Source organism: Triticum dicoccoides, chromosome 5B (genome assembly GCF_002162155.2).
Source record: "Triticum dicoccoides isolate Atlit2015 ecotype Zavitan chromosome 5B, WEW_v2.0, whole genome shotgun sequence".
Classification (NCBI taxonomy): domain Eukaryota; kingdom Viridiplantae; phylum Streptophyta; class Magnoliopsida; order Poales; family Poaceae; genus Triticum; species Triticum dicoccoides.
The window spans coordinates 26,364,584-26,389,949 of NC_041389.1; the positions used below are offsets into that span (position 1 = coordinate 26,364,584).

At 48.0% G+C, this 25,366-nt stretch overlaps 2 protein-coding genes and 2 pseudogenes across 2 annotated transcripts; 2 read left to right on the top strand and 2 right to left on the bottom strand.

Annotated features, from left to right (window-relative positions):
- Window positions 1-3,131: 3,131 nt before the first annotated feature.
- Window positions 3,132-6,913, top strand: LOC119307164. Its single transcript, XM_037583257.1, has one exon. The coding sequence runs from the start codon at window positions 3,264-3,266 to the stop codon at window positions 6,648-6,650; it is 3,387 nt and encodes a 1,128-aa protein (XP_037439154.1). The 5' UTR covers window positions 3,132-3,263; the 3' UTR covers window positions 6,651-6,913.
- A 3,454-nt stretch (window positions 6,914-10,367) lies between these two features.
- On the bottom strand, window positions 10,368-11,151 carry LOC119308953 (annotated as a pseudogene).
- A 2,887-nt stretch (window positions 11,152-14,038) lies between these two features.
- LOC119308955 lies at window positions 14,039-16,775 on the top strand (annotated as a pseudogene).
- A 1,874-nt stretch (window positions 16,776-18,649) lies between these two features.
- On the bottom strand, window positions 18,650-22,884 carry LOC119307165 (probable inactive receptor kinase At2g26730). The gene is made up of 2 exons (XM_037583258.1): window positions 21,153-22,884; window positions 18,650-19,598 (listed from the first exon to the last, which is right to left on the bottom strand). The coding sequence occupies exons 1-2, from the start codon at window positions 22,501-22,503 to the stop codon at window positions 18,934-18,936; spliced, it is 2,016 nt and encodes a 671-aa protein (XP_037439155.1). The 5' UTR covers window positions 22,504-22,884; the 3' UTR covers window positions 18,650-18,933.
- Between the last annotated feature and the right edge of the window lie 2,482 nt (window positions 22,885-25,366).

Consider the following 25,366-nt stretch of genomic DNA (forward strand, 5'->3'; position numbering starts at 1 on the left):
CCAGGTGGTCTTTGGAAGCATCGGTTAGTCCATTATAAAAGATATCAACTATTTCATTTTTCTTGAGAGGATGATCAGGCAAAGCATCATGTAATCGGAGAAGCCTCCCCCAAGCTTGTGGGAGACTCTCTTCTTCAAGTTACACAAAGTTAAACATTTCCCTTAAGGCATCTTGTTTCTTATGAGCGGGAAAATATTTTGCAGAGAAGTAATAAATCATATCACGGGGACTACGCACACAACAGGAGCAAGAGAATTAAACCATATCTTAGCATCACCCTTTAATGAGAAAGGAAACAATTTAAGGATATAATAATAGCGATTTTTTTCCTCATGAGTAAATAGGATGGCTATATCATTCAATTTAGTAAGATGTGCCACAACAGTTTCAGATTCGTAGCCATAAAAAGGATCAGATGCAACCAGAGTAATTAACTCAGGATCGATAGAGAATTCATAATCCTTATCAGTAACGCAGATAGGTGAAGTAGCAAAAGTAGGGTCATCACACCGTCGTGCTGACGAAACTCTCCCGTGAAGCTCTGCTGGATCGGAGTTCGCGGGACGTCATCGAGCTGAACGTGTGCTGAACTCGGTGGTGTTGTACGTTCGGTACTTGGATCTGTCGGATCATGAAGACATACGACTACATCAATAGCGTTGTGCTAACGCTTCTGCTTTCGGTCTACGAGGGTACGTGGACTCACTCTCCCCGCTCGTTGCTATGCATCACCATGATCTTGTGTGTGCGTAGGAATTTTTTTGAAATTACTGCGTTCCCCAATAGTGCTAAAGTTCGCGCTCAGAGTGGTCTTTTTGTAGCCAGGCGCGCGTGTCTTTTCGGGACGCCTGTTTGCTTTTCCCCTACCTGACTTTTTCGCTGTTGTTTTCAATTTTCTTTTCAGCCCAGTCAGCCTTTTCTATCCCATTTCACAAGGCGCTAGATTGAGTCACTGTTTGAGCGGAAGGGGGGAGAGATAGAGGAGGGAGAGGCCATTCCTTGGTGATTTGTTCGGCATGTCCATAGCGATTGGGAGCTCTCCCTCTATTTCTGCCTGAGGTCTAACACTATTAGTGATGTGGATTCGGTTCCCGTGGAGTGGTTTGACCCCCTTTTGTCTAGATTTTCCCTTTGGATGTTGCTGCTTGTGTTCTGTTGTTCTTGATCTAGTTCTCCGATTTGTTGACTGGGTTCCTATCCTATCCGCAATATCCGGGGTTTGTGTGAATGTAGGTTTGTAATTTTTCCCATGGCTAGCTTTCGATTTGTTTGTGTATTCAGGGGTTTCCTGGTTCTGTAGGTTTTCATATGACTATTTTGGGGTTTTTTGGCATATGTTTTTTAGGATCTTGGTGAGGTAGAGTTGAGCTCGTTGTGTTTATTTCTGTTTCAGTTTTTTATTTTAGAAAGTTAAATGTTTGAAAAGGAAGCTTACCAGTTATGGTGATAGGAATTGGAATGTGGTATATGTTTGCGTCTCTTGATAGTTCAGCTCCTCTATCTTATTAGTGTTGTTTCTAATATGCATTTCCTTACTATTGCTATTTATTATGTATTATAGTGTTTCTTCAAAAAAAAACTCTATTGTTCCGTGTCTTGGACGAACCATCCGTCAGAGGGTATTGTTAAAAGATCCTTGATTCCTAACAAAATCCATGTTGTAGTGCCTTGATGGAAGCCCGAAGTCTTTAGTCGATCCAATATATGGGATGTATGTCCCATTTCGGAATTTCATGTTTGCTCTCTGTGCATATGAAACTAACAACACATTAGTAACAAGCAAACGGGAAGACACGAAGCTCTGTACTTGTATTACTGATGTCATAGTAGTTATTTACAGTAGTATAGTACCGGAAGTAGTAACATACTGGAGATACTGTCCATCAAATTTAGTACTAGGTCATGTTGTTGTGAAATGTATGTTGGGTAATAGTATTTTTGTGCTTCAAAGTTTTTGGTCCTTTTTATGTTTCTGATTGAGTATGTTGGGTACATCTAATTCTTTTATCTTTGGTTCTATATAATTAAAATTTTCTTTTCTTGTAGCATGAGTGTGTAGCATGATTTTGTTGCTGTTATTGTTTGTTTTTTCTAGATAACTCTCTTTGGTGCATGATCTGAACTACATCTTGTTAGTGATTGCTACTGAAATGAAGTTAGTGTTTCCACTTTTCAGGTACTCTTTTTAGTTGTATATATAGATCCATAGTTGATTTACAACTGTATTGTATTTGACTTACATGCTATCTTTGTGCAGTTTCTGTTTTCTTGCATTGTAAGATTGTAGTTTTCCGGGGGGTCAACTATGATGATTTAGAGCTGGATTGTATTTTACTTGCATCCTAGCTTATCTCTTCATTTCTGTTTTTCTTGCACAGTAAATTTATAGCTTGCTCCTAGTAATCTTCTAAAGCTGACTCTTTGCGTACTTTCTGTTGAACTAGTGTTTAATGAACTACAGCGAGCTCTTCCTCCACCGCCTACTAGACGCGGCTCGCCACCGGCGCTGAGCTTCCCCCTCCCCTTCCCGTTGAAAACCCCCATGGTGGTGGCTTGCTAGGGTTCCTGGTCGGCGGCAAGGGAGTACCGCGTGGCCAGATGTGGACGGGTGTTGCAAGTGGATGAGGACGGCCTGCCGCACGCTTTCATTAAAAAGGACGACCGCGCGGACCTTCCACACACTGCCAGGCCGGGCCCGAGGTAGGTGGCGCGGGCCGTGGTTGGGTGGCCGCCAAGTGGGACCATGGCGGACATCGAGGGGACGCGCGGCGTGTCCGCTTCGCGTCTGCGCTGACGCGTTTCAGGCGCAATTTTGGGCAAAAATGGATCCGCACGGACGCGAAGCAGACGGATTTTAGGGATAGGTCAGCGTGTTGGGCATCGTTTTTGTCTGCGGCGACCAAACAAACGTAGGCGGACGAAATAGGTCGGCCGGCTGGAGTTGCTCTTAAGAGGAGCGTGAAATCATTTTTTAATAAAGGTTGTGTCCAAATAATACGGTAAAATCTATAAGCATCCGTGGCAGTACAAAGTGCAGACGAGGACCGGAAAGGAAAGAAAACACAAGCCAGTCCCTAAGGCTCTGCGCGGAGGGCCCCGAAACGAGAAATGGGATGAAAATCAGGTCCGCATCGCTCCTTCCCCGCTTTCAGATCTGCTCCTCGCCGATCTGTCGCCGTCTTCTTCCTCCCCGGCCGATGCCTCCCAAACCATAGCCCCCGCAAAACCCTAGATCCCGGTCCCCGTCGACGCCGCCGCCGCCATGGATCCCTCCGGATCCAGCTCCCGCCAGGGGCGCCTCCTCATCTCGCCCTCGGTGTCAACCCCGACCTTCTCCTCCACCCGCGCCCCGTCCTCGTCCCCGTCGCCGCACCACGACCGCCGCAACTCCACCTCCTCCCCCAAGCCCCTCCTCCCCTTCCCGCCCCCCGCCTCCAGGCCGCACTCGTCCGGCCCCGCCGCCGGGCCCCGCGCCGCCGCGTCCGCCTCGCTCCCGGGCTTTGCGCACAACGCGCGCGTCGCGGCGGCGCTCGCGCCCGCCGCGGCCTTCCTCCTCGACCTCGGCGGGGCCCCCGTCCTCGCCGTCCTCGCCGTCGGGCTCGCCGCCGCCTACGCCCTCGACGCGCTGCGGCTCCGGCAGGGCGCCTTCTTCACCGTGTGGGCGGCGCTGCTCGCCGCCGACGTGGCCTTCTTCTTCTCGGCGTCCCTCTCGTCCGCCGCCGCCGCCTCGCTGCCCCTCACCGTCCTCGCGCTGCTCCTCTGCGCGGAGACCTCCTTCCTCATAGGCGTCTGGGCGTCGCTCCAGTTCCGCTGGATCCAGCTTGAGAACCCTACCATCGTCGCGGCGCTCGAGCGGCTCCTCTTCGCGTGCGTGCCAATCGCCGCATCTGCGGTCTTCACATGGGCAGTCGTGTCCGCAGTCGGGATGGCCAATGCTTCCTACTACCTTGCCACATTTGCCATGGTCTTCTATTGGCTCTTCTCCGTGCCCCGCACTTCCAGCTTCAAGAACCGGAAACAGGACGCTCCATTGCAGGACAGTGATGGCATTCTTGGCCCCTTGGAGAGCTGCGTGCATGCGTTGTATCTGTTGTTTGTGCCAGTGCTGTTCCATGCCGCATCCAACCACACCACACTCTTCGCATCATGGGCCAATGTTTGTGATCTTCTGCTGCTGTTCTTCGTACCATTCTTGTTCCTGCTCTACGCGTCCACTCGTGGTTCACTGTGGTGGATTACCAGGGATTCACGCACAATGGATCAGATAAGGATGGCGAATGGCTTGGTTGCACTTGTTATAGTGGTGCTCTGCCTGGAGGTTCGCGTTGTATTTCACGCTTTTGGAAGGTACATTCATGCTCCCCCGCCGCTGAATTACCTGCTTGTGACTGTCACGATGCTTGGTGGTGCTTTGGGTCTGGCTGTGCATGCTGCTGGCAAGGTTGGAGATGCTGTTAGCTCGGTGGCGTTTATGGGGTTGGCAGTGCTTGTCAGTGGAGCAGGTGCCGTAGTCATTGGTTTTCCGCTTGTGTTCCTTCCACTCCCAATGATGTCTGGTTATTATGTGGCAAGGTTCTTTACCAAGAAAAGCCTGTCATCATACTTCACCTTTGTGGGAATATCAAGCTTGATGGTCCTTTGGTTTGTGGTGCATAACTACTGGGATCTAAATATTTGGGTTGCTGGCATGCCATTGAAATCGTTTACCAAGTACATTGTTGCAGCTGTAATCATGGCAATGGCTGTTCCTGGTTTGGCACTGCTCCCTGCAAAACTGCGCTTTCTTGTGGAACTTGGTCTTATTGGTCATGCACTGTTGTTATGCTACATTGAGAACCGACTCTTCAACTATGCTGCCATGTACTACTTTGGGTTTGAGGATGATATCATTTATCCAAGTTATATGGTTTTGATCACAACATTTTTTGGATTGGCTCTTGTAAGAAGATTATCTGTTGACCAGAGAGTTGGGCCCAAAGCTACTTGGATCTTGACTTGTCTCTATTCTTCAAAGTTATCTATGTTGTTTATCACATCAAGATCGGTGGTATGGGTTTCAGCTGTTCTGCTACTTGCTGTCACACCCCCTGTACTTCTTTACAGGGACAAGTCCAAAGGGGGGGCTCCAAGGATGAAGATCTGGCAAGCTTATTTTCATGCATCTGTAGTAGCCTTTTCTGCATGGCTCTGCCGGGAAACAGTTTTCGAAGCTTTACAGTGGTGGAACGGAAGGCCTCCTTCAGATGGTCTGCTTTTGGGGTCATATATTTTGTTGTCTGGTGTTGCTTGCATCCCAATAGTGGCGCTCCATTTCCCTCATGCTCAGTCAGCAAAGAGATTCCTGGTGCTTGTTGTGGCCACAGGGCTTCTTTTCGTTATTATGCAGCCTCCTGTTAAACTGTCATGGGTATACCGGTCGGAGCTGATCAGAGCAGCACATTTATCTGATGATGACACGTCAATATATGGTTTTGTAGCATCCAAGCCCACATGGCCATCATGGCTGCTCATAGCAACAGTGGTACTTACATTAGCAGCTGCTACATCTATCATCCCAGTGAAGTATATTGTTGAGTTGAGGGCTTTGTATGCAGTGGGAGTTGGAATTACACTAGGCATCTACATATCTGTCCAGTACTTCTTCCAAGCAGTTGTTCTGTATCCTCTTCTTGTTGCGACAATCGTCTGTGCTGCAGTCTTTATAGTATTCACACATCTCCCATCTGAGTCCAGCACAAGGGTTTTGCCATGGGTGTTTTCTTTGTTAGTAGCTTTGTTCCCAGTCACCTACCTGCTGGAAGGACAGTTAAGGGCCAACAGTTTTGCAGAAGAGGAGGAAGCAGAGAAGTTCACCAACATGTTGGCTATAGAAGGGGCCAGAATGTCGCTTTTGGGTCTCTATGCTGCTATATTCATGATCATTGCACTAGAAATTAAGTTTGAACTGGCTTTGCTGTTGCATGATAAAGCCGCAGATGTTACACATGGTGTATCTGGTGGTCGGGGCTCTGCATTTCCACCCAAAGCAAGGCTACTGCAGCAACGGAGATCTCATGCTGCACCAACTTTCACCATCAAGAGATTGGCAGCGGAAGCAGCTTGGATGCCTGCGATCGGCAACTTGTCTACGGTTTTGTGCTTCATCATCTGCCTTGTTCTCAACGTAACACTTACTGGTGGCTCGAACCGTGCTATTTTCTTCCTAGCACCCATCCTTCTGCTTTTGAACCAGGATTCAGACATCGTTGCAGGATTCGGTGACAGACAGCGTTACTTCCCTGTGACAATTTCTATTTCTGGGTATTTGCTATTGGCATCATTGTATAAGATATGGGAGGAGGCTTGGCCTGGCACTGGCAGTGGAGGATGGGCTCTTGATATCGGGGGCTCAGTTTGGCTCTATGCTGTGAAAAATGTTGCTCTTCTCGTGCTCACGCTACCCAATCACATACTCTTCAATCGGTTCATGTGGGACTATGTCAGGCAGACCGATTCGAAGCTACTTCTGACACTGCCTCTCAACCTGCCATCGATTATAATGACAGATGTACTTTCTGTGCGGGTTTTAGGGCTGTTGGGAGCTATTTATTCTCTAGCACAGTACCTGATATCAAGGCGGATAAGAATTGCTGGGATGAAATATATTTGAAGTTTTGAGGTAATCTTGTGTCTTGGCGCAACTGCTGTCAGTCGACTCTTCAACTTCCTGAAGCAGATCCTTGTGGTAGAGAGAATCAGAGAAACAATGCTCGATGGTAATCACTTTTGTACTGGATGATTGTTATACTGGTTTACCCTTGAGGTGTTGTACTGTAGATGTTTTGCACAGGACATAAAATGCATCACCATGGGTCCTTTACTATGGGCTTGTAGCAAGAAAGAAAAAAGAATTGCTATTTTTCACTTGACTAATTTTAATTCGTTTTCAGTCGAATTTTTAAACCGTCGGATCAGGTGCTAAGATTCGCGCTGAGAGTGGTCTTTTTGTAGCCGGGCGCACGTGTCTTTCCGGGCCGCCCGTTTACCACGCGTTAGCTTTTCCCCTCCCTGTCTTTTTAGCTGTTGTTTTGAATTTTCTTTTCAGCCCGGTTCAGCCTTTTCTGTCCCATTTCACAAGGCGCTAGATCGAGTCACTGTTTGAGCGGAAGGGAGAGAGACATAAAGGAGGGATAGGCCCTTGGTGATTTGTTCTGCGATGTCCATGGCGATTGGGAGCTCTCCCTCTATTTCTGCCTGAGGTCTAACGACTATGAGTCCTGCGGATTCGGTTCCGTGGAGTGGTTTGACCCCCTTCCCCTTTGGATGTTGCTGTTTGTGTTCTGTTCTTCTTGATCTAGTTCTCCGATTTGTCGACTGGGTTCCTATCCTAGGGTTTGTGTGAATGTAGGTTTGTGGTGTTCCCATGGCCAGCTTTCGATTTGTTTGTGTATTCAGGGGCTTCCTGGTTCTGTTGGTTTTGCTACGACTATTTTGGGGATTTTTGGCATATGTTATCTAGGATTCCGGCGAGGTAAAGTTGAGCGAGCTTGTTGTGTTTATTTTCTGTTTCATTTTTGTTTTTTCAGAAAGTTAAATGTTTGAAAAGGAAGCTTACCACTGCTGGTGCTAGGAATAGGAACGTGGTATATGTTTCCGTCTCTTGATAGTTCAGCTCCTCTATACTTATTAGTGCTGTTTCTGCTATGCATTTTCTTACTGTTGCTATTTATTGTGTATTATAGTGTTTCTTCAAAAGAAAACTCTCTTGTTGTGTCCTGGACTAACCATCCCTTGGAGGGTATTGCTAAAAGATCCTCGATTCCTAACAAAATCGGTGTTGTATAGGCTTGATGGAAGCCCAGAGTCTTTAGTTGATCCAGTATATGGGATGTATGTCCCATTTTGGAATTTCATGTTTGTTCTCTGTACATATGAAACTAACAACACATTAGTAACAAGCCAAGGGGAACACACAAAGTTCCGTACTTGTATTACTGGTGTCATAGTAGTTATTTACAGTAGTACAGTACCAGAAGTAGTATACTACTGGAGATGCTGATCATGAAATTTAGTACTAGGTCATGTTGTGAAATGTATGTTGGGTTTGGGTAATAGGATTTTTCTGCTTCACAGTTTTTGGTCCTTTTTATGTTTCTGATTGACTATGTTGGGTACATCTAATTCTTTTATCTTTGGTTCCATATAATTAAAATTTTCTTTTCTTGTAGCACGAGTGTGTACCATGATTTTTTTTTGTTATTGTTTGTTTTTTGTAGATAACTCTCTTTGGTGCATGATCTGAACTACATCTTGTTAGTGGTTGCTACTGAAATGAAGTTGTGTTTTCACTTTTCAGGTACTCTTTTTAGCTGTATATGTAGATCCATAGTTGATTTACAGCTGGATTGTACTTGACTTGCATGCTATCCTTTTCTTGCATTGTAAGATTGTAGTTGTCGCGGGTGGGGGGGTCAACTATGATGATTTACAGCAGGATCATCCTAGCTTATCTCGTCATTTCTGTTGTCCTTGCGTAGTAAATTTTATAGCTTGCTCCTAGCAATCTTCTCTTTGTGTTCTGTCGATTGAACTAGGAGTTACATCACTAATGAATCATGGCGTTTAATGTGTGTAGAATCACCTTGGGGTGTAGTACAATAATTTCAGCCTCGGTGTATATGAATTTCATCCGAGTGTTTGTTTGTTGGAATTTCATTTGTTAGCACTGTAAATTTCAGCCGGCACTTTTAGCTTTTTCAAGACATGGAAGAAGACGCCGAGATTTTTTGCTTTCTTTTCAAAATTTAGATGGGTCAGGAAGGATCTTGGCCTGTTGGTAATCTCTGATGCCTCCTGCCCGTCCTTAGAGCATCTCCAACAGCCGCGCTATAGCGCCGCGCGCAAAAAACTTTTTAGCGCGCGCGCTGCGGCTGGTTTTGCGCGCCCGCCTGCGCTGGCTCCAGCAGCCGCGCTGAAATGCAGCGCGCGCGACTAGAAATGTATGCATTTTATTAAAAGTTGAAATTTTAAAAAAAACTAGATAGATTACATAGATTAAACGATACAAAGGTATTTTACATCCGAAACATATATTGCATAAAATAAAAATGACAAACGATAAACATAGATTGCATTAACAAAAAAAAACTACTCTAAGTCGCTATCATCACTATCATCCTCGGCGGTGTCGTCCGAGGTAGATAGCCAGATGTCCAGCCACCGATCATCGTTCGGTGTGAAGAACGACCGCCCACCTGCTGCAACGAGGTCGGACTGCGCATTCGCCAACGCCTTCCGCCGACGCCTGTCCAACCGCGACGCGCGGCGCCTTTGCGTGTCCTCCTCGCGGCGCCTTGCCCAGTAGGCTTGCTCGTAGGCGACGTCCTCCGGGTGGCGCTGGCGCCAGTCCGCCATGACCCTCTCGTCCTCCTGGGCGACGAGGAGGCGGCGTTGCCGCTCGGCGTGCTCCGCACAGTCTTCCGCCGTGTTCAGACGAGGCAGAGGGGCGAGGTTGAGCGCTTGCTCGAGTGTGTACACATCTTGGAAGTTCATCTGGCCGCGCGGCCGGCCTAGGCGCCACGCCGCCGCGTCGTACGCGCGGGCGGCCTGTCGCGCCGTCCCGTACGTGCCGAGGGCGAGCCGGAGTTCGCCGGAGCGTATCTCCGCGGTGTAGCTGCCGTTGGGCCGCAGGCGGACGCCGCGGTAGCCGGACGCTCCTCGGCGGCGCGGCGGTGGCGGGGCGCTGGAGCGGCGCGTGGCAGAGAGGGAGAGGGAGAGGGGAAGAGAGGTGTGTGGAGAAGGCGCGTGGCGCGCGCAGCTTTTATAGGCGCGTGCGAAGCGGCGCGCCAAATCTTGCGCGCGAGCTGGCGCCTTTTCGCGCGCGCGCGCAAACGGTTCCCGCGCGCTTGTTTCCCGCGGCCGCTGGAGCGCGTCAAACCGCCTCCCCCCGCGCTAAAAGCTGCGTTTACAGCGCGCGCGCGTCATTTGGGGCGGCTGTTGGAGATGCTCTTAGTCCCGGTCTCTTTGCTTCCTTTCTTTTGGATTTGGTTTCTTGATCTGCGACCTTTTTCATCTTATCCTGCTGCTGTTTGTTATTACTCCGGCTTTGTTATTTCCCCTGCAACATCAGCGATTACTGGTGACCCTAACGTAGTGATTATTATTACTACCTGGCGATTAGCGACCCTAACGTGGTGACACAAAGGCGGGAGGGGAGGGGTATGATCTGGCGCAGTCGGCAGGGGCGAAGGTGATGGTGCGCTTGTCGAGGTCGTAGCCGACGTGCATGTTCTGCTGCATGATGTTGCCGATCGCCGGCACTGTCCTGTCAGGCGTCACCGGCGCCATGGCCAAGCACACGGTCCGTGGCAGAAGGACGTCAGCACCGTCAAGGAGTCGACGATGACGGGGACCGGTTCGGCAGCTTGATGATCGAGTTCCCGACCCTGAGGGCCACGATTTCGACGGCGTAGAAAGCCCCCACGGCGGAGGAGTGTTGCACCATCGGCGTGGTGACCGCGCCCGGCTCCGTCACGGTGGCGCGGGCGCCGAAGTTGAGCGCGGAGGAGACGTCGCTGAAGAAGGGCGCGAGGCAGTAGGAGAACCTCCGGCCGAGCGATGTCGCGGCGCCGATCTGGTTGATGAGGGAAGATTCCGCGTCGGCGAGGCCGACGATGCCGTTACCGGCGAAGTGGACGGTGGTGGCGCAACCGAAGGTAACTCTGGGCACCTGCAGCTGCGAACGCTCGCGGCATCCCGTGCAACCGCCGGGAGCGTCGTCGAAGGTGAAGGTCTTGGTGGCAGAAGGCGGTTGTGTCGCAGGAGGTGTCGTGGACCGAGCGGCACGGGTCAGACTGGCAGCCCACACGGCTGTAGGTCGACGACGAGGACAGGTCGAACACGCTGCTCGTCCCGCCGGCTGCTGATGGCGGTGCCGGTGCCGGAGAAGCAGAGTCGTTGGTGCATCTGAGCCACACGAGGTCGCTGCCGGTGTCGACGAGAGCCAGCATCCGGGTGCGCGGCGTGCCGATGTTGACGTACATCAAGTACTCGAACGAGCCTGACACCACCTCCGACACCGCGCCGTCAGGGTCAGGGGAGCCTGAGCCAGCGTACGAGCGCCGCACGGCGGCAAGCCTTCGGGCGTGGCTATTTTTTTTTAAATAATACATTTTTTTATTAATTTTCATAAATATTATGCTGGGTAATTTTTTTTCAAAAATAATACACCGTCGGCCCGCTGCAGGCCGACTGGGCCTAGTCGGCCCACAGCAGGCCGATTGGATTCCAGTCGGCCTACAGCTGGCCGACTGGCCCCTGTCGGCCCACTGTGGGCTGATTGGGTCTTGTCGGCCCATTGTGGGCTGATTGGGTCCTGTCGGCCCACTGTGGGCTGACTGGAGCTAATTGGCCCGCTGTGGGCTAATTGTTTTTGCAAAAAAAATAGGTATAAAAATATATGTTTAAAAAATATTAATCATGTAATTAAAAAATGTTAAACATGTATAAAAAATGTTCCTGATGTATAAAAAAAATGTACAATATATATGCAAAAATGTTGACATAAAAAGTATGTTTTAAAAAGTGTTAATCATGTATTTAAAAATTGTTAAATGTGTGTATAAAAAATGTACAATATATATGCAAAAATGTTGACATAAAAAGTATGTTTTAAAAAGTGTTAATCATGTATTTAAAAATTGTTAAATGTATGTATAAAAAATGTTCCTTATTTATACAAAAAATATAGAATGTGTATGAAAAAAAGTTGACACCAAAAAATTATGTTGGTGAGTTGGTGACAAAAAATAAATCAAGGTTGTGAAAAAAATATGATTGGTTGCTCTTTTTGTATGGAACTGGAACATTTTTTTCAAACATATTTTTTTGGTGTCAACTTTTTTTCATACACATTCTATATTTTTTTTATAGATAAGAAACTTTTTTTGTACACACATTTAACAATTTTTAATCACGTATTTGAAAAAATGTCAACTTTTCAAACATATTTTTCAAACAGAATTTTTTGGTATTAACTTTTTTTCATACACATTCTATATTTTTTGTATAAATAAGGAACATTTTTTATACACACATTTAACAATTTTTAAATACATGCTTAACACTTTTCAAAACATATTTTTTATGTCAACATTTTTGCATATATATTGTACATTTTCTGTATACATCAAGAACATTTTTTTATACACGTTTAACATTTTTTAATTACACAATTAACATTTTTTTAAACATATATTTTTTATGCCAATTAGCTCCAGTCGGCCCACAGTGGGCCGACAGGACGCAATCAGCCCATAGTGGGCCGACAGGGGCCAGTCGGCCAGCTGTAGGCCGACTGGAATACAATAGGCCTGCTGTGGGCTGACTAGGCCCAGTCGGCCTGCAGCGGGCCGACGGTGTATTATTTTTGAAATTTTTTAATCCAGCGTAATATTTATAAAAAATAATAAAAAAATGTATTATTTAAAAAAAATTAGCTCGGGCGTGCGGGGTGGGCGACGCGTCGTGGAACGGCTACCTGGCATAGTCCCGGTGATGAGCTCCACGCTGAACCCGCCGTCGGTGCACCCACACAGCTGCGGCGTCAGGATCAGGACGAGGCCAAGGAGCAAAAGTGCGCCACACATGGTGCACGCCATGGACTGTTAATTTGATTTTCCTAAGTTCCTAGTACCTCGATCTTCTTCTCAGGGCAGTTTTAATAGGGAGCATTGGGTCACAAATGTGGTAAGTGAGGATTTGACAGGAATTGCAGATTTGATTGGCGAGAGTATAAGATGATTAGTAATTAGGAATTTAGGATGAAGCATTCGAGTGACAAGACAAGCAGGTGATGAATTGCTCTTTTTTCTCTGCAAAGTGTAGTGAGCAAACAGTCGAAAATTTATTACAGTAACTAAATTTTGCTAGCACACGCGTCATCTTATTCGCATCACGAAAAGAAGTGACCTTCCCAATTGAAGGATGTATTACTCCAATAAACCGTATTCAAAATAGAGTTAGTGATAGCTTAGCTAATTTTGCTTGGAATGAGGGATGAACCATGACTTGATTGGGTTGTGGTCCAGATTTTTCTTTAGAGCTAAATGCTATTGATTGTAAGGATTTGAATATTTGAGTAATACAAGTGTTTCACCCGCAAAGAAGAAGAAGAAGCTACATCTATGCACTCTGTATAAACAACTGATGTTGCATCCCAACACTGAGATTGTCCATCACAGAAGTTTATCACGTTAAGCGACAGCTTCCACATTATGAAATCCCATAGCACTAGCAAAGTGAAGCCCATCTCTCATCGCCGTTGCTTCAGTAATAGCTACACATCTGGAGCAAACTGAATAGACTTGCATTGAGCTGCCAAGAATGTACCTCTTCTATCTCTCAATATAGTTGCCGTTGACCCTCTTCCTTCATCAATGAACACTGCTGCATCAACATTTAATTTAACGAATCTCGGGTCTGGTTTCATCCATATATTCATACATTTCGGAGATACAGGTTGAAGTAAAAGATGTTCCATTATAACAAAGCCAGAATGATTGACCGTAGCAGCCGTGTCGATTATATCCATCATCCCCAGTCGGTTCCACAGATCTTTCGCATGAATACGCTGGAACAAGATGTGTCTAACGTCCCCGCACCCCAATGTTGGTTGGCCATGCCCCATCTGTTCCTATCTGTCGGTTTGTTAGGATAGAGTTTAGAGGTCTGATTCCATGCGACACTCACATCTGAAAATCTGACCTTTACATGGAGCTTTGTAAAAAATAAATAAAAGTGTATCAATATTTTTTTTAAAATCAAGAACATTTTTTCAGATATACAGAAGTTCAAGGTGTGAATATTATCTAAGTCTGTATATTGATAAAGAAATTGTATATCTTTGTACCTTCAAAATCACGAACATGTTTTGCATTCAAGATTTTTTTTTGAAATTCGTGAAAATGTTGAATAAGCCGGGATGCTCCACTCATGCCATAATCTGGACCGCTTTGTACAGTGCGTTTTGGCCTTCTGTAGATTATTTTAGTCAGAACCATGCTGCTGGAGATTTTCTTTTCAGTTGCATGTGTGAATGTGCAGGACTATTCTGACATTTTGGTATTGTTATTTGTAATTTCTGTCATGTTTTATCTATTTGGGAAAAACTAGATTTATTGCAATGTTGACAAAACCGGGATGCTCCACTTATGCCATAATCTGGACCGTTACACAGTGCGTTTTGGCCTTCTGTAGATTATTCTCGTCAGGACCATGCTGCCGGAGATTTTCAGATCTGGATTGAGACTAACACGGAATAATGACCGGGTTCTAAGATTGCTCTTTGGTGACCGATCTGCTTATGCATCGTTTGTCATGGCAAGCAACATTGCAGTAAAAGGAGTGAATAATTGGGGCAGGCCAAATTGGCTCCGCGTCCTCCCTTGTGCCAGTAACTATTTCTGCACCTCCATCTATGCCACCAAAGGTAAACAATTTGCCACCACCAAGGGGGTCGATAGATCAGAGATGAAGGGGCGAACGAAGCAAGTCTTTGTTAGCCATGCCTCTTATCCTGTATCTGAAGGCAACATCCTCAAGAAAACCACCCATCAGGACGGTTCCATATACAAGATAAACTATGGTATTCTAAAGCTATGGCGTCTTACTCAACGTGGTGAGAGTAAGTCATCTATCATGTTCCATTTTATTTTTAGGATGCTTACCAGCTACATAGTTTGGTTGATTGATTTAAAGTGCATTCTTGTATTTTAAAAAATGCAATATATATCTGGATTGTTATAAAGAATTTATGAATTAGCAAAAAAAATACCATGCTCTATGTAGATATATAAATTTGTCAATATACCATACTTGGTTAGGATCTTGTCACTAGTTTTAGTCCTACAAATAAGTTTCCTTGTACTCATACACCAACAACTTCCATGACTCGGAAAATCAAACGACATTATTCTTCTTCTTTCTAAACTGCACAAATATGTATTGACAAGCATAATTATATTTTTATTTTTTTGTGTAAATTGTTTGTATAAAACATTATTTGTTGTAATATAACATGTATTTTTTTTCCATGAAGCACAACTAGAGCCGATGATGTTCTCGAATCCCACGAATTGTTTCCCGGATAGGGATAGATCCATGGTACATTCTGCAACTGCTATGATGCAGATTTTCTCGCTGAAATTGGAAAAGGCTAGTACCAACATCGGCTTGGTACAATTATATGGATATATAGCAGTGCGTGATCGTTATGATTCATTGCTTAATTATGTCTTCAATCGTAGCAGAGATGATCCAATCATTGTGGAGCAGGTGCACATTTTTACATATATATGCAATTACATTTGATATTTCATTCATTTAATAATAGATGCCAATATCCGCTCGAATTGTTCCCTACCTCTGTTGTTTGATATAGGGTTGAAATCATTGGATTTTCTCTCTTGGGATTCATTTGCGCTATAGTTTATTTAAATTCTATTCACTTCAACCTTTTAGGAAGACTCCTATGCTTTTCCTGTCCACAATCAAACATCCTTTCAGCCCCTTGTACTGAAGATGGCACGACACTCTAATCTTGTGCTTTAGTGTAACGCTTTTTGGTATCCTACAACCAAAGAGGTCAAACATTTGAGTGTTGGTGATGGTGGCAGAACCTTGATGATCTTATTTGTACTCCCTCCGGCCCATTTTACTCCATGTATTAGATTTGTGTCAAGTCAAATTTTGCAAAGTTTGACCAAATTTATATTAAAAAATATGAACATCTACAATACCAAATATATATTCTATGAAACTAAATTTTATAATGAATCTAATAATTTTAATTTGGCACTGAGTGTTGATTTTTTTCTATAAGTTTGGTCAAAGTAGGGATACTTTGACTTTGAACAAAAACTTATATGCAAACTAAAAAGGACCGGAGGAGTATCAGTATATGCATTTGTTTATGCAAATGCATGTGCTTTGAGGATCTTATACAACTATGTGTTTTTTCCTTTGCATATGTTAGGCAAGTCTGTGGTTAGTTATCTTTGCATGATTTATCGAAGTTATGATTTATATGCAGTCAAATTATGTTTGTTGGTAAAATATCTCAAATAATTTTTTTTGGAGGGTTTAGATTATATGCTATCATTTATTTGAGATCTGTTGTCAATTGACATAAAGTAGAGCATATGCTTTATTTTCCATGAGAAGCTACTAAATAATAGGTTTACAGGGTTCTCTTATTGAGATGACTGGCCCTAAGAGAGGCATCACAATGGTAGCCCCTGCTCTAGTTGAGTTTGACATGAGGATCAAGAAAGGAAAGCAAGAAGATGATCTACAACTAATTGATGGTGCAATGGAGTACCATGATCTAGTCACACCTGAGTATCCATTCACGCATCGGATTAATGGAGATTGTGGTGCGGTTGACATCACTTTAGCCCTCGTTCGTTGGGCATTTGAGGGCACAATAGATGTTGTCATATCAAAAGTGCAGTGTTGATTTGATTTATCTCTCAGTTCGTGTGTTGTCCTTACGAATGGTTTACATGAGATTCAACTTTTTCGTGGCAGTGTTGTTGAGTCATGTGGCTTAAGATATGTGATTGCTGTAAAGAAGGATACTTGGATGCATTTGAAGTTCAAGGTAGGTCAGAATAGTTGTAAAAATGATCTTGATCACCATTGTTCCTTCAAAGCAAAAAAACATGGGCACGACTATGAGCAAATCATGCTTGAGCTTGCCTCTATCTCAGTGAAGGTGACTTGGTCGAACTTGTAAGGGTAAATCACTTGTTTCATATTCAAACTTTGGTTGTGTTACCAGTTGAATGCATGTATGTTGCGAAAGAAAATAAATAAATGGATCCACAAAAATGTTTATTCTTCGATTATTGTACTACCTTTAGCGTTTACAGAGCATTACCTTTGTAGAGTTGTGTAGTACTTCCTCCGTCCAAAAATACTTGTCATCAAAATGAACAAAAAAGATGTATCTAGAACTAAAATGCATCTAGATACATTCCATTTTATTCATTTTGATGACAAGTATTTCCGGACGGAGGGAGTATGAATATACTTTTTATTTAAACGTCTGCACACGACACGCTCATGGGAGATACGTATAGAAGGGCCGTCGCACGAGTCGCGCGTTGTATTGAAGCGGAGACATGCCTGGCTCAGCAGCAGTCGGTCGGAGAACAAATAAATCGTCCATGTGAACATTCTATGATGCCCATTTGTTTTGACGTTTGTCTCAAATAAAAATTTGTCTGCACGTGGATGGTTGGGATCTTCGGACAACACGTACGTTGTACAGTCGCTCGGGAGATGAGATGATCCACAACACATATAATACCATGGAAAATACAGTAGTAAATCGCTCCGGCGGCATACTTTCTTCGACGGCGTGGGCACAGTGGATCAGCAAGCCGGCCGCCTGTCGCATGCGGTTGATCCACCTGTTTCTTTTTTTTCTCCCTCGCGTGCGTGTGTGTGTGTGGTCAGGTCAAGTCGTAGTCGGACAGCTTGGACGGACGGAATTTCCCACTTTACTCAAGCCACAAGCTAGTGAAGATTCGCTTGTCTCCTTCCACATCATTCTTCAATTCTTTTCTTACCACATCATGCGGTTGATCCTCAAGCCACATGAAGATTCCCCTCCCTCTTTTTTCTTTCTTTTCTTTTCTGTGAACACTCTGCTCTTCTCATTTGGTTGCTAGCTAAGCTACACGCTCCACTGTTTTTCTGTTGACAACATTCTTCCATTACTATCTAGAGTAATTCTGCTTCTCCAATGCTTATTAGGCTGGTGTGGGCCCAAAGCAGTGGAATGGAAAAAAACGAGGCCCAACCATCCCTAGGGGGTGGGGCCGCCTCCCAGCAAACTTGGGGGGCAAGTCCCCCCCTTGGCCGACCCCCACCCCTCCCTTGTAGATGGGATCTAGGGGGGCCGACCCCCTCTCCCCTTCCTCTATAAATAGTGGGGGGTGGGAGGGCTGCCATACCGTTCCCCTGGCGCAGCCCCTCCCTCCTCCAACATCTCCTCCTCCGTAGAGCTGGGTGAAGCCCTGCAGTAAAACCGCAAGCTCCACCACCACGTCGTCGTCATGCCGGAGCTCTCCCGCAACTTCTTCTCTCCCCATGCTGGATCAAGAAGGAGAAGACGTCCCTGGGTTGTATGTGTGTTGAACGCGGAGGCGCCGTCCGTTCGGCGCTAGATCGGATCTTCCACGATTTGAATCGCCGCGAGTACGACTCCATCAACCGCGTTCTTGTAATGCTTCCGCTTAGCGATCTTCAAGGGTATGAAGATGCACTTCCTCTCTCTCTCTCTCTCTCTCGTTGCTAGTATCTCCTAGATTGATCTTGGTGACACGTAGGAAAATTTTAAATTGTTACTACGTTCCCCAACACCGCCAAGGATGCCGGCGGTGGGACTGCATTCCCTACCGCCGTTGGCTCTAGCGGTAGCATGTCTGCCAGGTCAGCACCCGACCGTTTGTGTGATGGTAGCTGTCGTTTCCCTACCGCCGAAGGTTCTGGCGGTAGGCTATGCAAGCCTATCGCCGCGGGGTGTGGCGGTAGCAAAAGGGTCAAATATCGAAATTTTCCCAAACAGGAGTCAACTCCCGAATTTATATGCTAGAAGGGTCAGAACACGAAATTTTGCCAGTTTTAGCGCCTTCGAAAAAAGAAAAGTGTAATGATGCATGGGGGAGCATCAATCTATCACAAAGAATCACAAAGAAGGTCAAAAGGGGCTGAACAGAGGCGTACAACAAAAAGGAAAAGAAAAGGAGAAACATTTACTTTACTCGGAAGAAAGAATGATACCTGCGTGACATGAGACCTGATAGAGGGAGAGTGAGAGAGAGAAAAAAAAATACAATTCATCATCCAACAAACACAATCAAGAGAGGTCCGTGGGCAGGCCGGAGCTACGGCGTCGGGGCGGCCGGGGGCGTGCCCCTGGAGCGCTCCTCCTCGGAGGTGGTCGCCCGCGCGCTCTCCTCCGTTGTGGTCTGCCCGTGGCCGGCCCCGATCTCCTCGATCATCCTGACGACGTCCGGCGCGTCCGGGCGCGCGTCGGGCACGGTGGCGACGCAGGCCATGGCCACCTGCAGCAGCGCGACCATCTCCTCCTCGGCGCTGGCGCCCAGGCGCACGAGCTCGACGTCGAACACCTCGGCGGTCCACTCCTCGCGCACCACCGACTGCACCCAGCGCGGCAGGTCCAGCGTGCCGCCGTCGCCCTCCTGCAGGGACGCGTGCGTCGGGGACTTGCCGGTGAGGAGCTCCAGCAGGAGCACGCCGAGGGAGTAGACGTCGGCCTTGAGCGTGGGCCGCCGCGTGTCCACCACCTCCGGGGCGCGGTAGCCGCCGGCCCCCGCGCGGACGGACGTCGGCGCGTAGATGGGGTGGAGGGAGAAGTCGGAGAGCGCGGCGGCGTCGAGGTCCGGGCGGAGCAGCACGTTGGAGGACTTGACGTTGCCGTGCGCGAGCTTGTGCTCCGAGTGGAGGTGCGCGAGACCACGGGAGGCCGACAGCGCCGAGCGCATGCGCGCGTCCCAGTCCATGGGCGTCCGGCCCGAGCCCCGGCTCCCTGCATTCAAATTCCATTCCCGTGAGTATATATATATATATATATATATATATATATATATATATATATATATATATATATGATATGATAGTACTAACAGTCTGACATAAGCAAACTTGCAATGCAATGTAGAGTATATATGATGTGATAGTAGGACTAAAATGCAAGCAGGATCTAAAATGTAGAGTATATATGATGTGATAGTACGACAGATGCAATCAACGGGACGTGAGTTAACAAAACTTGAACTAACGCTCAAACAGTCTGCTGCTAATCTAAAGACACCCACTATCATGCAAATCTAAAGAACCGAAACAAATCATGTTGATTGATCAGCTGGCCCGCAATTAAAGAAGAGAGGGTGAGCAATTTTTTAAGAAAAGAAAATGTGGTAGTAGTACTATGCGATACACTGGTCAAAAGATCGTAAACAAGAGGGCACACCATATACAGTTGCAACAACCACCGAAGCAATCAATCAGCTGCCGTGGTAGGTTGTTAAGTACCCTAGGAGTAGGACCGAACCTAAGATAGATACTCGTTGAAACAGAGCAGACGTACTACACTCGGGCACTAATATAAATGAGCGCGTCTGATCTGGTAGGGCATTCTATAACCTCGAACGCGGACGGAACGGTAGGTCAGATACAAAACAGCGCCGCTAATCATACTCGCAGAGAATGTACTAGCAGCTTCATCATTTAAAAAACAGAGCTATTCTAGCCTCCCACTGAGCCCACGCACCCAACCCAATCTTGCATGCTCTGCTTGCCGGATACAGTAATGCAATGCAGCAAGTAGGTACGACGTGCCATGCGTACGTAGATACTGCTAGCTAGGTAGCTACTCTAGCTCCGTTGTGCTTCCAGGGAGGGTATTGACGCTGGGACCCGGCACATGGCCGCAGGGTTTTAGATTTTCTTTTTTTTTGAGGGAAGGCCGCAGGGTTTTAGATGGGCAGGGCCCTCTGTACGCCCACCCGTTGGTGCAGTGCACAGGCATTTCCCTCTCACAAGTGGCCCAAGCCCAAGCGGATTGTCAAATGGACTACAGTGGTGACAGCACGGTACTCTGTGCCCATACGATAACGACGGATATGGCGCGAAGAAGAGTGCAGAGACGCCACACCATTATCTGTCTGCCTCGCCAACTGCACTCGCGTTTCTCCTCTGGATCGTAGCGTTGGACTGTGTAAATAAAGAAAGAAGAAAATCCACGAGGAGGAGGACCATTATCTGTCTGCCTCGCCAATGCCAAGTGTTGCGTTGCCCCCACCCCCGCCCTCGAGCATTTCCAGCCAGCAGCTAGCAGCAGTGAGGATCATCATGCACATGCCACGATTTTTACCATCAAACAAAAGCGACGACCAAAGAGGAAAAGGATCCACAAAACAATGATGAAACGTAGAAAAGACACGGAGCCAGAAGAGCCGCCGGCCGGCCGGCCGTCGACTCCACATGCCGTCACGTCGAATTGTCCGAGTAAACTGCCGGCGATGCTATCTATGCAATGCGGTTTCGGTTTAAGGAAGGAGGGTTGGTGACTGAGACTGACCGTGGAGCATGGCGGAGAGGCTGCCGGCGGGGAGGTAGTCGTAGACGAGCAGCTTCTCGTCCTTGGAGAAGTAGTAGGCGCGGACGGGGAGCAGGTTCCGGTGCTCCACGCCGCCGACGGCCTCCATGTGCGCCTCGAACTCGCGCCGCGCCACCGCCACCTCCTTGAGCCGCTTCACCACCACCGTCGTCCCCTCCTCCAGCACCGCCTTGTACGACGTCCCCGCGCTCCCCTTCCCCAGCACCTCCGCCGACGCCCGCAGCAGGTCCTCCAGGTCGAAGCTGTACCCACCCGCGCCCTTCCCACCCAGAAACACCAGCCGGCTCGCCTCCCCCGTCCCCGTCCCCGCGCCGGCCGCCGCCACCGACCCGGAGGTGCCGGCGTCGTCCTTTGGCGAGGACGCCGTGCCGATGCCGTCGCCGGACGCCGCCGCCGGTCTGGCTTGCGAAACCGCCGCGGCCGCGCCCTTCGGTCCCTCCGCGCGCGCGCCTCGCCGGGACCGCTTGCAGCAGAACACGATGGCCAGAAGCAGGAGCAGCGCGACGACCACGGCGGCCACGATGATGCCGACGATCGCCGCGGTGGATAGCTTCTTTTTCTTTCCTGTGTCTCCGACGTCGCTCGGGCTCATCCCTGGCGCCGGCGCCGGGGACGGGAAGAAGGGGCTGCAGGGGGGCAGCGGCGTGCCGCACAGCTGGAGGTTCCCGGCGAAGGCGTCGGCGGGGAAGCCCGCGAGCGACCGCGGGATGGAGCCGTTGAGCATGTTGTCGGAGACGTTGAACGCCTTGAGCCCCGGGTTATCGATGCTGGGGATCTTGCCGGACAGCCGGTTGCCGTCCAGCCTGAGCGCGCGCAGGGCGGCGAGGCCGTTGAGCGCGAAGGGGATGGGGCCCGACAGGTTGTTGTGCGAGAGCACGAGCCGCTCGAGCGCCGCGAGCCCGGAGACCCCCGGCGGGATGGCGCCGGAGACGGCGTTGTCCTGCAGGAAGAGGGAGCGGAGGGCGGAGAGGCGGAGGAGGTCGTCGGGGATGGTCCCGGACACGCGGTTGGCGCGGAGGGAGAGCACCTGGAGGTTGGTGAGCCGCCCGAGGGTCCCCGGCGGGATGGGGCCGACGAGGCCGATCCCCGGGAGGCGCAGCTTGACGACGGTGGAGTTGGCGGCGTCGCAGGTGACCCCGACCCAGGCGCAGGTCGGCGTGGAGGCGCTCCACCCGAGCTTGCGCTCGTGGGGCACGGCCGCGAGGAACGCCAGCAGCGCCGACTGCTCGCCCGCCGGCGGGTCCGCGACGGCCAGGCATGCCAGCGCGACGACTACAGCGGCCGCCAGCAGCAGCGCCGCCGCGGACGCCATTGCTAGCTGCGACGGACGGCTACAAGCCAGGCATTGTGGAGGCTAGGGAGGCAGAGCCGGAGCTTGATTTGGGCGAGGAGGAAGTGGGCAGAGGGGATCTGATGGGAGAGTGAGGGAGGAGGAAGGAGAGCGGCATGGACATGGACATGGACATGGTGGTTCTGGAGTCTGGACAAGCGCGGTTTTGGTGGGGAAGAGATTGGGGACGGTTGGGCCTCGTTTTTTCCCATTCCGCTGGTTTGGGCCCACACCAGCCTAATAAGCATCGGAGAAGCAGAATTAGATGGTAATGGAAGATTTCTCAAAAAAAAAAGATGGTAATGGAAGAATGTTGTCGACAGAAAAACAGTGGAGCGTGTAGCTTAGCTAGCAACCAAATGAGGAACCCCTCAAAAAAAAAAAAACCAAATAAGGAGAGCAGAGTGCTCACAGAAAAGAAAAGAAAATAAAAAGAAGAAGAAGAGGGATGGGAATCTTCATGTGGCTTGGGGCTGCAGTAAAGCGCGAAATTCCGTCCGCGCTGTCGGAAGAGCATTGGACTGGACTGGACCTGACCGACCACACACGGAGAGGAGGCCCGCGGGCGCTGCTAGCGGACAGACAGTCGCGGCCGGGCCTTACGTACGTACGCCGTCGCCGGTCGCCGTCGGTATCGCTGGAACAACCAACCGGGAGCACATTAACGACCAGCCCACTTCCTCGGCTCGGCGCACCATACTCGTGGCGGAGAGAGACTTGCCGCGTGTATACATAGTTTGTTTGTTATCAAAATTTGTTCTTTCTCTTTCTCATACCATCCCGAAAAGAAAAGAGAAACAGAGAGGCCGCCCTCACGTCGTCCCCTCGGGCGATCTTCCACTCTCCCTAGCCGTCGCCGGTCGCCGTTTGAGACCGGCCCGTCGGTGTTGGTCTTTGTGATGACCACTCTGGCACGCGCGCGGCGGCCTCACTGATGTGGTGGCCATCGAAAGGTCTTCACGAAGGTTCCTCTTCATATCTAGTGATTGGCTTCGACGATGAAATACAGACAATGGACGACGGCATGACGTAGAGGGATAATTGTGCAACGGTGATCGTCGCACGTCGCATGCAGCTGCTAGGAATCATAGAAAAGTGGTGTCGACAACAAATGAATGGCTTCGATGATGGTCATGATCCTCCGACAACATCCTCTGGTTTCCTCCTTCGCCTCTTGCCATTGTTACGCATTGCCAACGCTTTCTCCTAAAATGTATTTCCACCTTGTTCTAGCAGAGTGTGCTCCCATGCGTCTTGCAAATCTTACATCTCTAGTTTTTTTGGAGGAAGTGTGATTTTGGAAAGCAGGGGACGGTTGGGCATTTCTTTTCTTATATACTCCTTCCGTTTAGTATAAAGTTGGGTCATCTATTTTGAAACGGAGGGGGTAGAGCCTAAGTTTAATGCAATATGATGAGGTCATAAGAGCATCTGGTTTGGCACCACAACTGTTCATGGCGGCGCAAAAGCTTGGTGGCGGACGAGCTTTGGCTTCCTACCACCGCCGGTGGAACCAAAGCAGCAGGGGCGGCGCTAGGGGTATTGTTGAATCTTCGTGTGAATACCCATGATTTTTACAAAACAGTATTGATTTTGATAAAAAGAGTGACAATTTTCAAAAAACAGCAATGATTTTGGCAAAATGTATACACATGAATACCCGGTTGCAAATTCCTGAAGCCGGCACTGCAAAGCAGGGATCTCTATGGGGCCGGCAGGAGCAGTGGCGAGGCAGGCGACGTCAGTGGCCGTATGGAGTGGCCTTCCATGGGAAACCGCTGGCCGGCGAACGGCACGGAGGGGAGCCAGGAAACTTCTGCAGGCAGTTGGATGTTGGCGTGGCCGATTTTTGTTTTTTTTGCAGTAGCTGTACATACTGGGCTGCCCAAAAAAAGATCATCGCCATTTACAAATAGGGCATCTACTTGCAGAAAAGGGATTTGTAGCACGCAGGTTCGGAGGCACCAACTCCGTTTTTCTTTTTGCTTTTAATTCTGAGTCTTTAAATATTTTGAACCAGAGTCCAAATTATGTTTCGTTTGCACATTCATGTTTCTCGTGGCGACGGCTTTGAAATAAGACCGCTTTTGAATACATTTCGACAAAAGAAATTGAACTCCGTTAAGCAACATTGCAAGGAAATAAGCTGTGTATTTGTCCTAGGTGCCTTAAATTTTACTATTAGTGTTTTGGGCATGGCGGCGTTTTTTCGTAATCTATTGGAGATATACTGTAATAAGCAGCACTGCAAGGAAATCAAATAAAGCTTGTTTATTTGGAAAGGTGAATCTTTTTTCGGCGGTGTGTGTTAAGAAAAGAATGAAAGAATGATGTCGGCAGAGAGAGAAACATCGGCTAGCTACCAAGCAAGGAAGATGTGAATATTCAGTGGTTTGTGGTGAGGGCTTTGAAATGAGACTGCTTTCGAATACATTTTGACAAAACCAAATAAACTTCATTAAGCAACAAGGAAATAAGTTGTGTATTTGTCCTAGGTGCCTTAAATTTTACTATTAGTGTTTTGGGCACGGTGGCATTTTTTCGTAATCTATTGGAGGTATACTGTAATAAGCAGCACTGGAAGGAAATCAAATGAAGCTTGTTTATTTGGAAAGATGAATCTTTTTTCGGAGGTGTGTGTTAAGAAAAGAATGAAAGAACGATGTCGACGGAGAGAGAAACAACGGCTAGCTAGCAAGCAAGGAAGATGTGAATCTTCAGTGGTTTGTGGTGGGGGCTTTGAAATAAGACTGCTTTTGAGTACATTTCGACAAAAGCAAATAAACTCCATTAAGCAACATTGCAAGGAAATAAGCTGTGTATTTGTCCTAGGTGCCTTAAATTT

Bases quoted from the DNA above. Each gene is read 5' to 3' on its own strand.
- LOC119307164 (XM_037583257.1), top strand. From the start codon at position 3,264: ATGGATCCCTCCGGATCCAGCTCCCGCCAGGGGCGCCTCCTCATCTCG.
- LOC119307165 (XM_037583258.1), bottom strand. From the start codon at position 22,503: ATGGCGTCCGCGGCGGCGCTGCTGCTGGCGGCCGCTGTAGTCGTCGCG. The intron at 19,599-21,152 runs GTCAGTCTCAGT...ATTTGAATGCAG, and splicing joins CCTCTCCGCCATGCTCCACG to GGAGCCGGGGCTCGGGCCGG.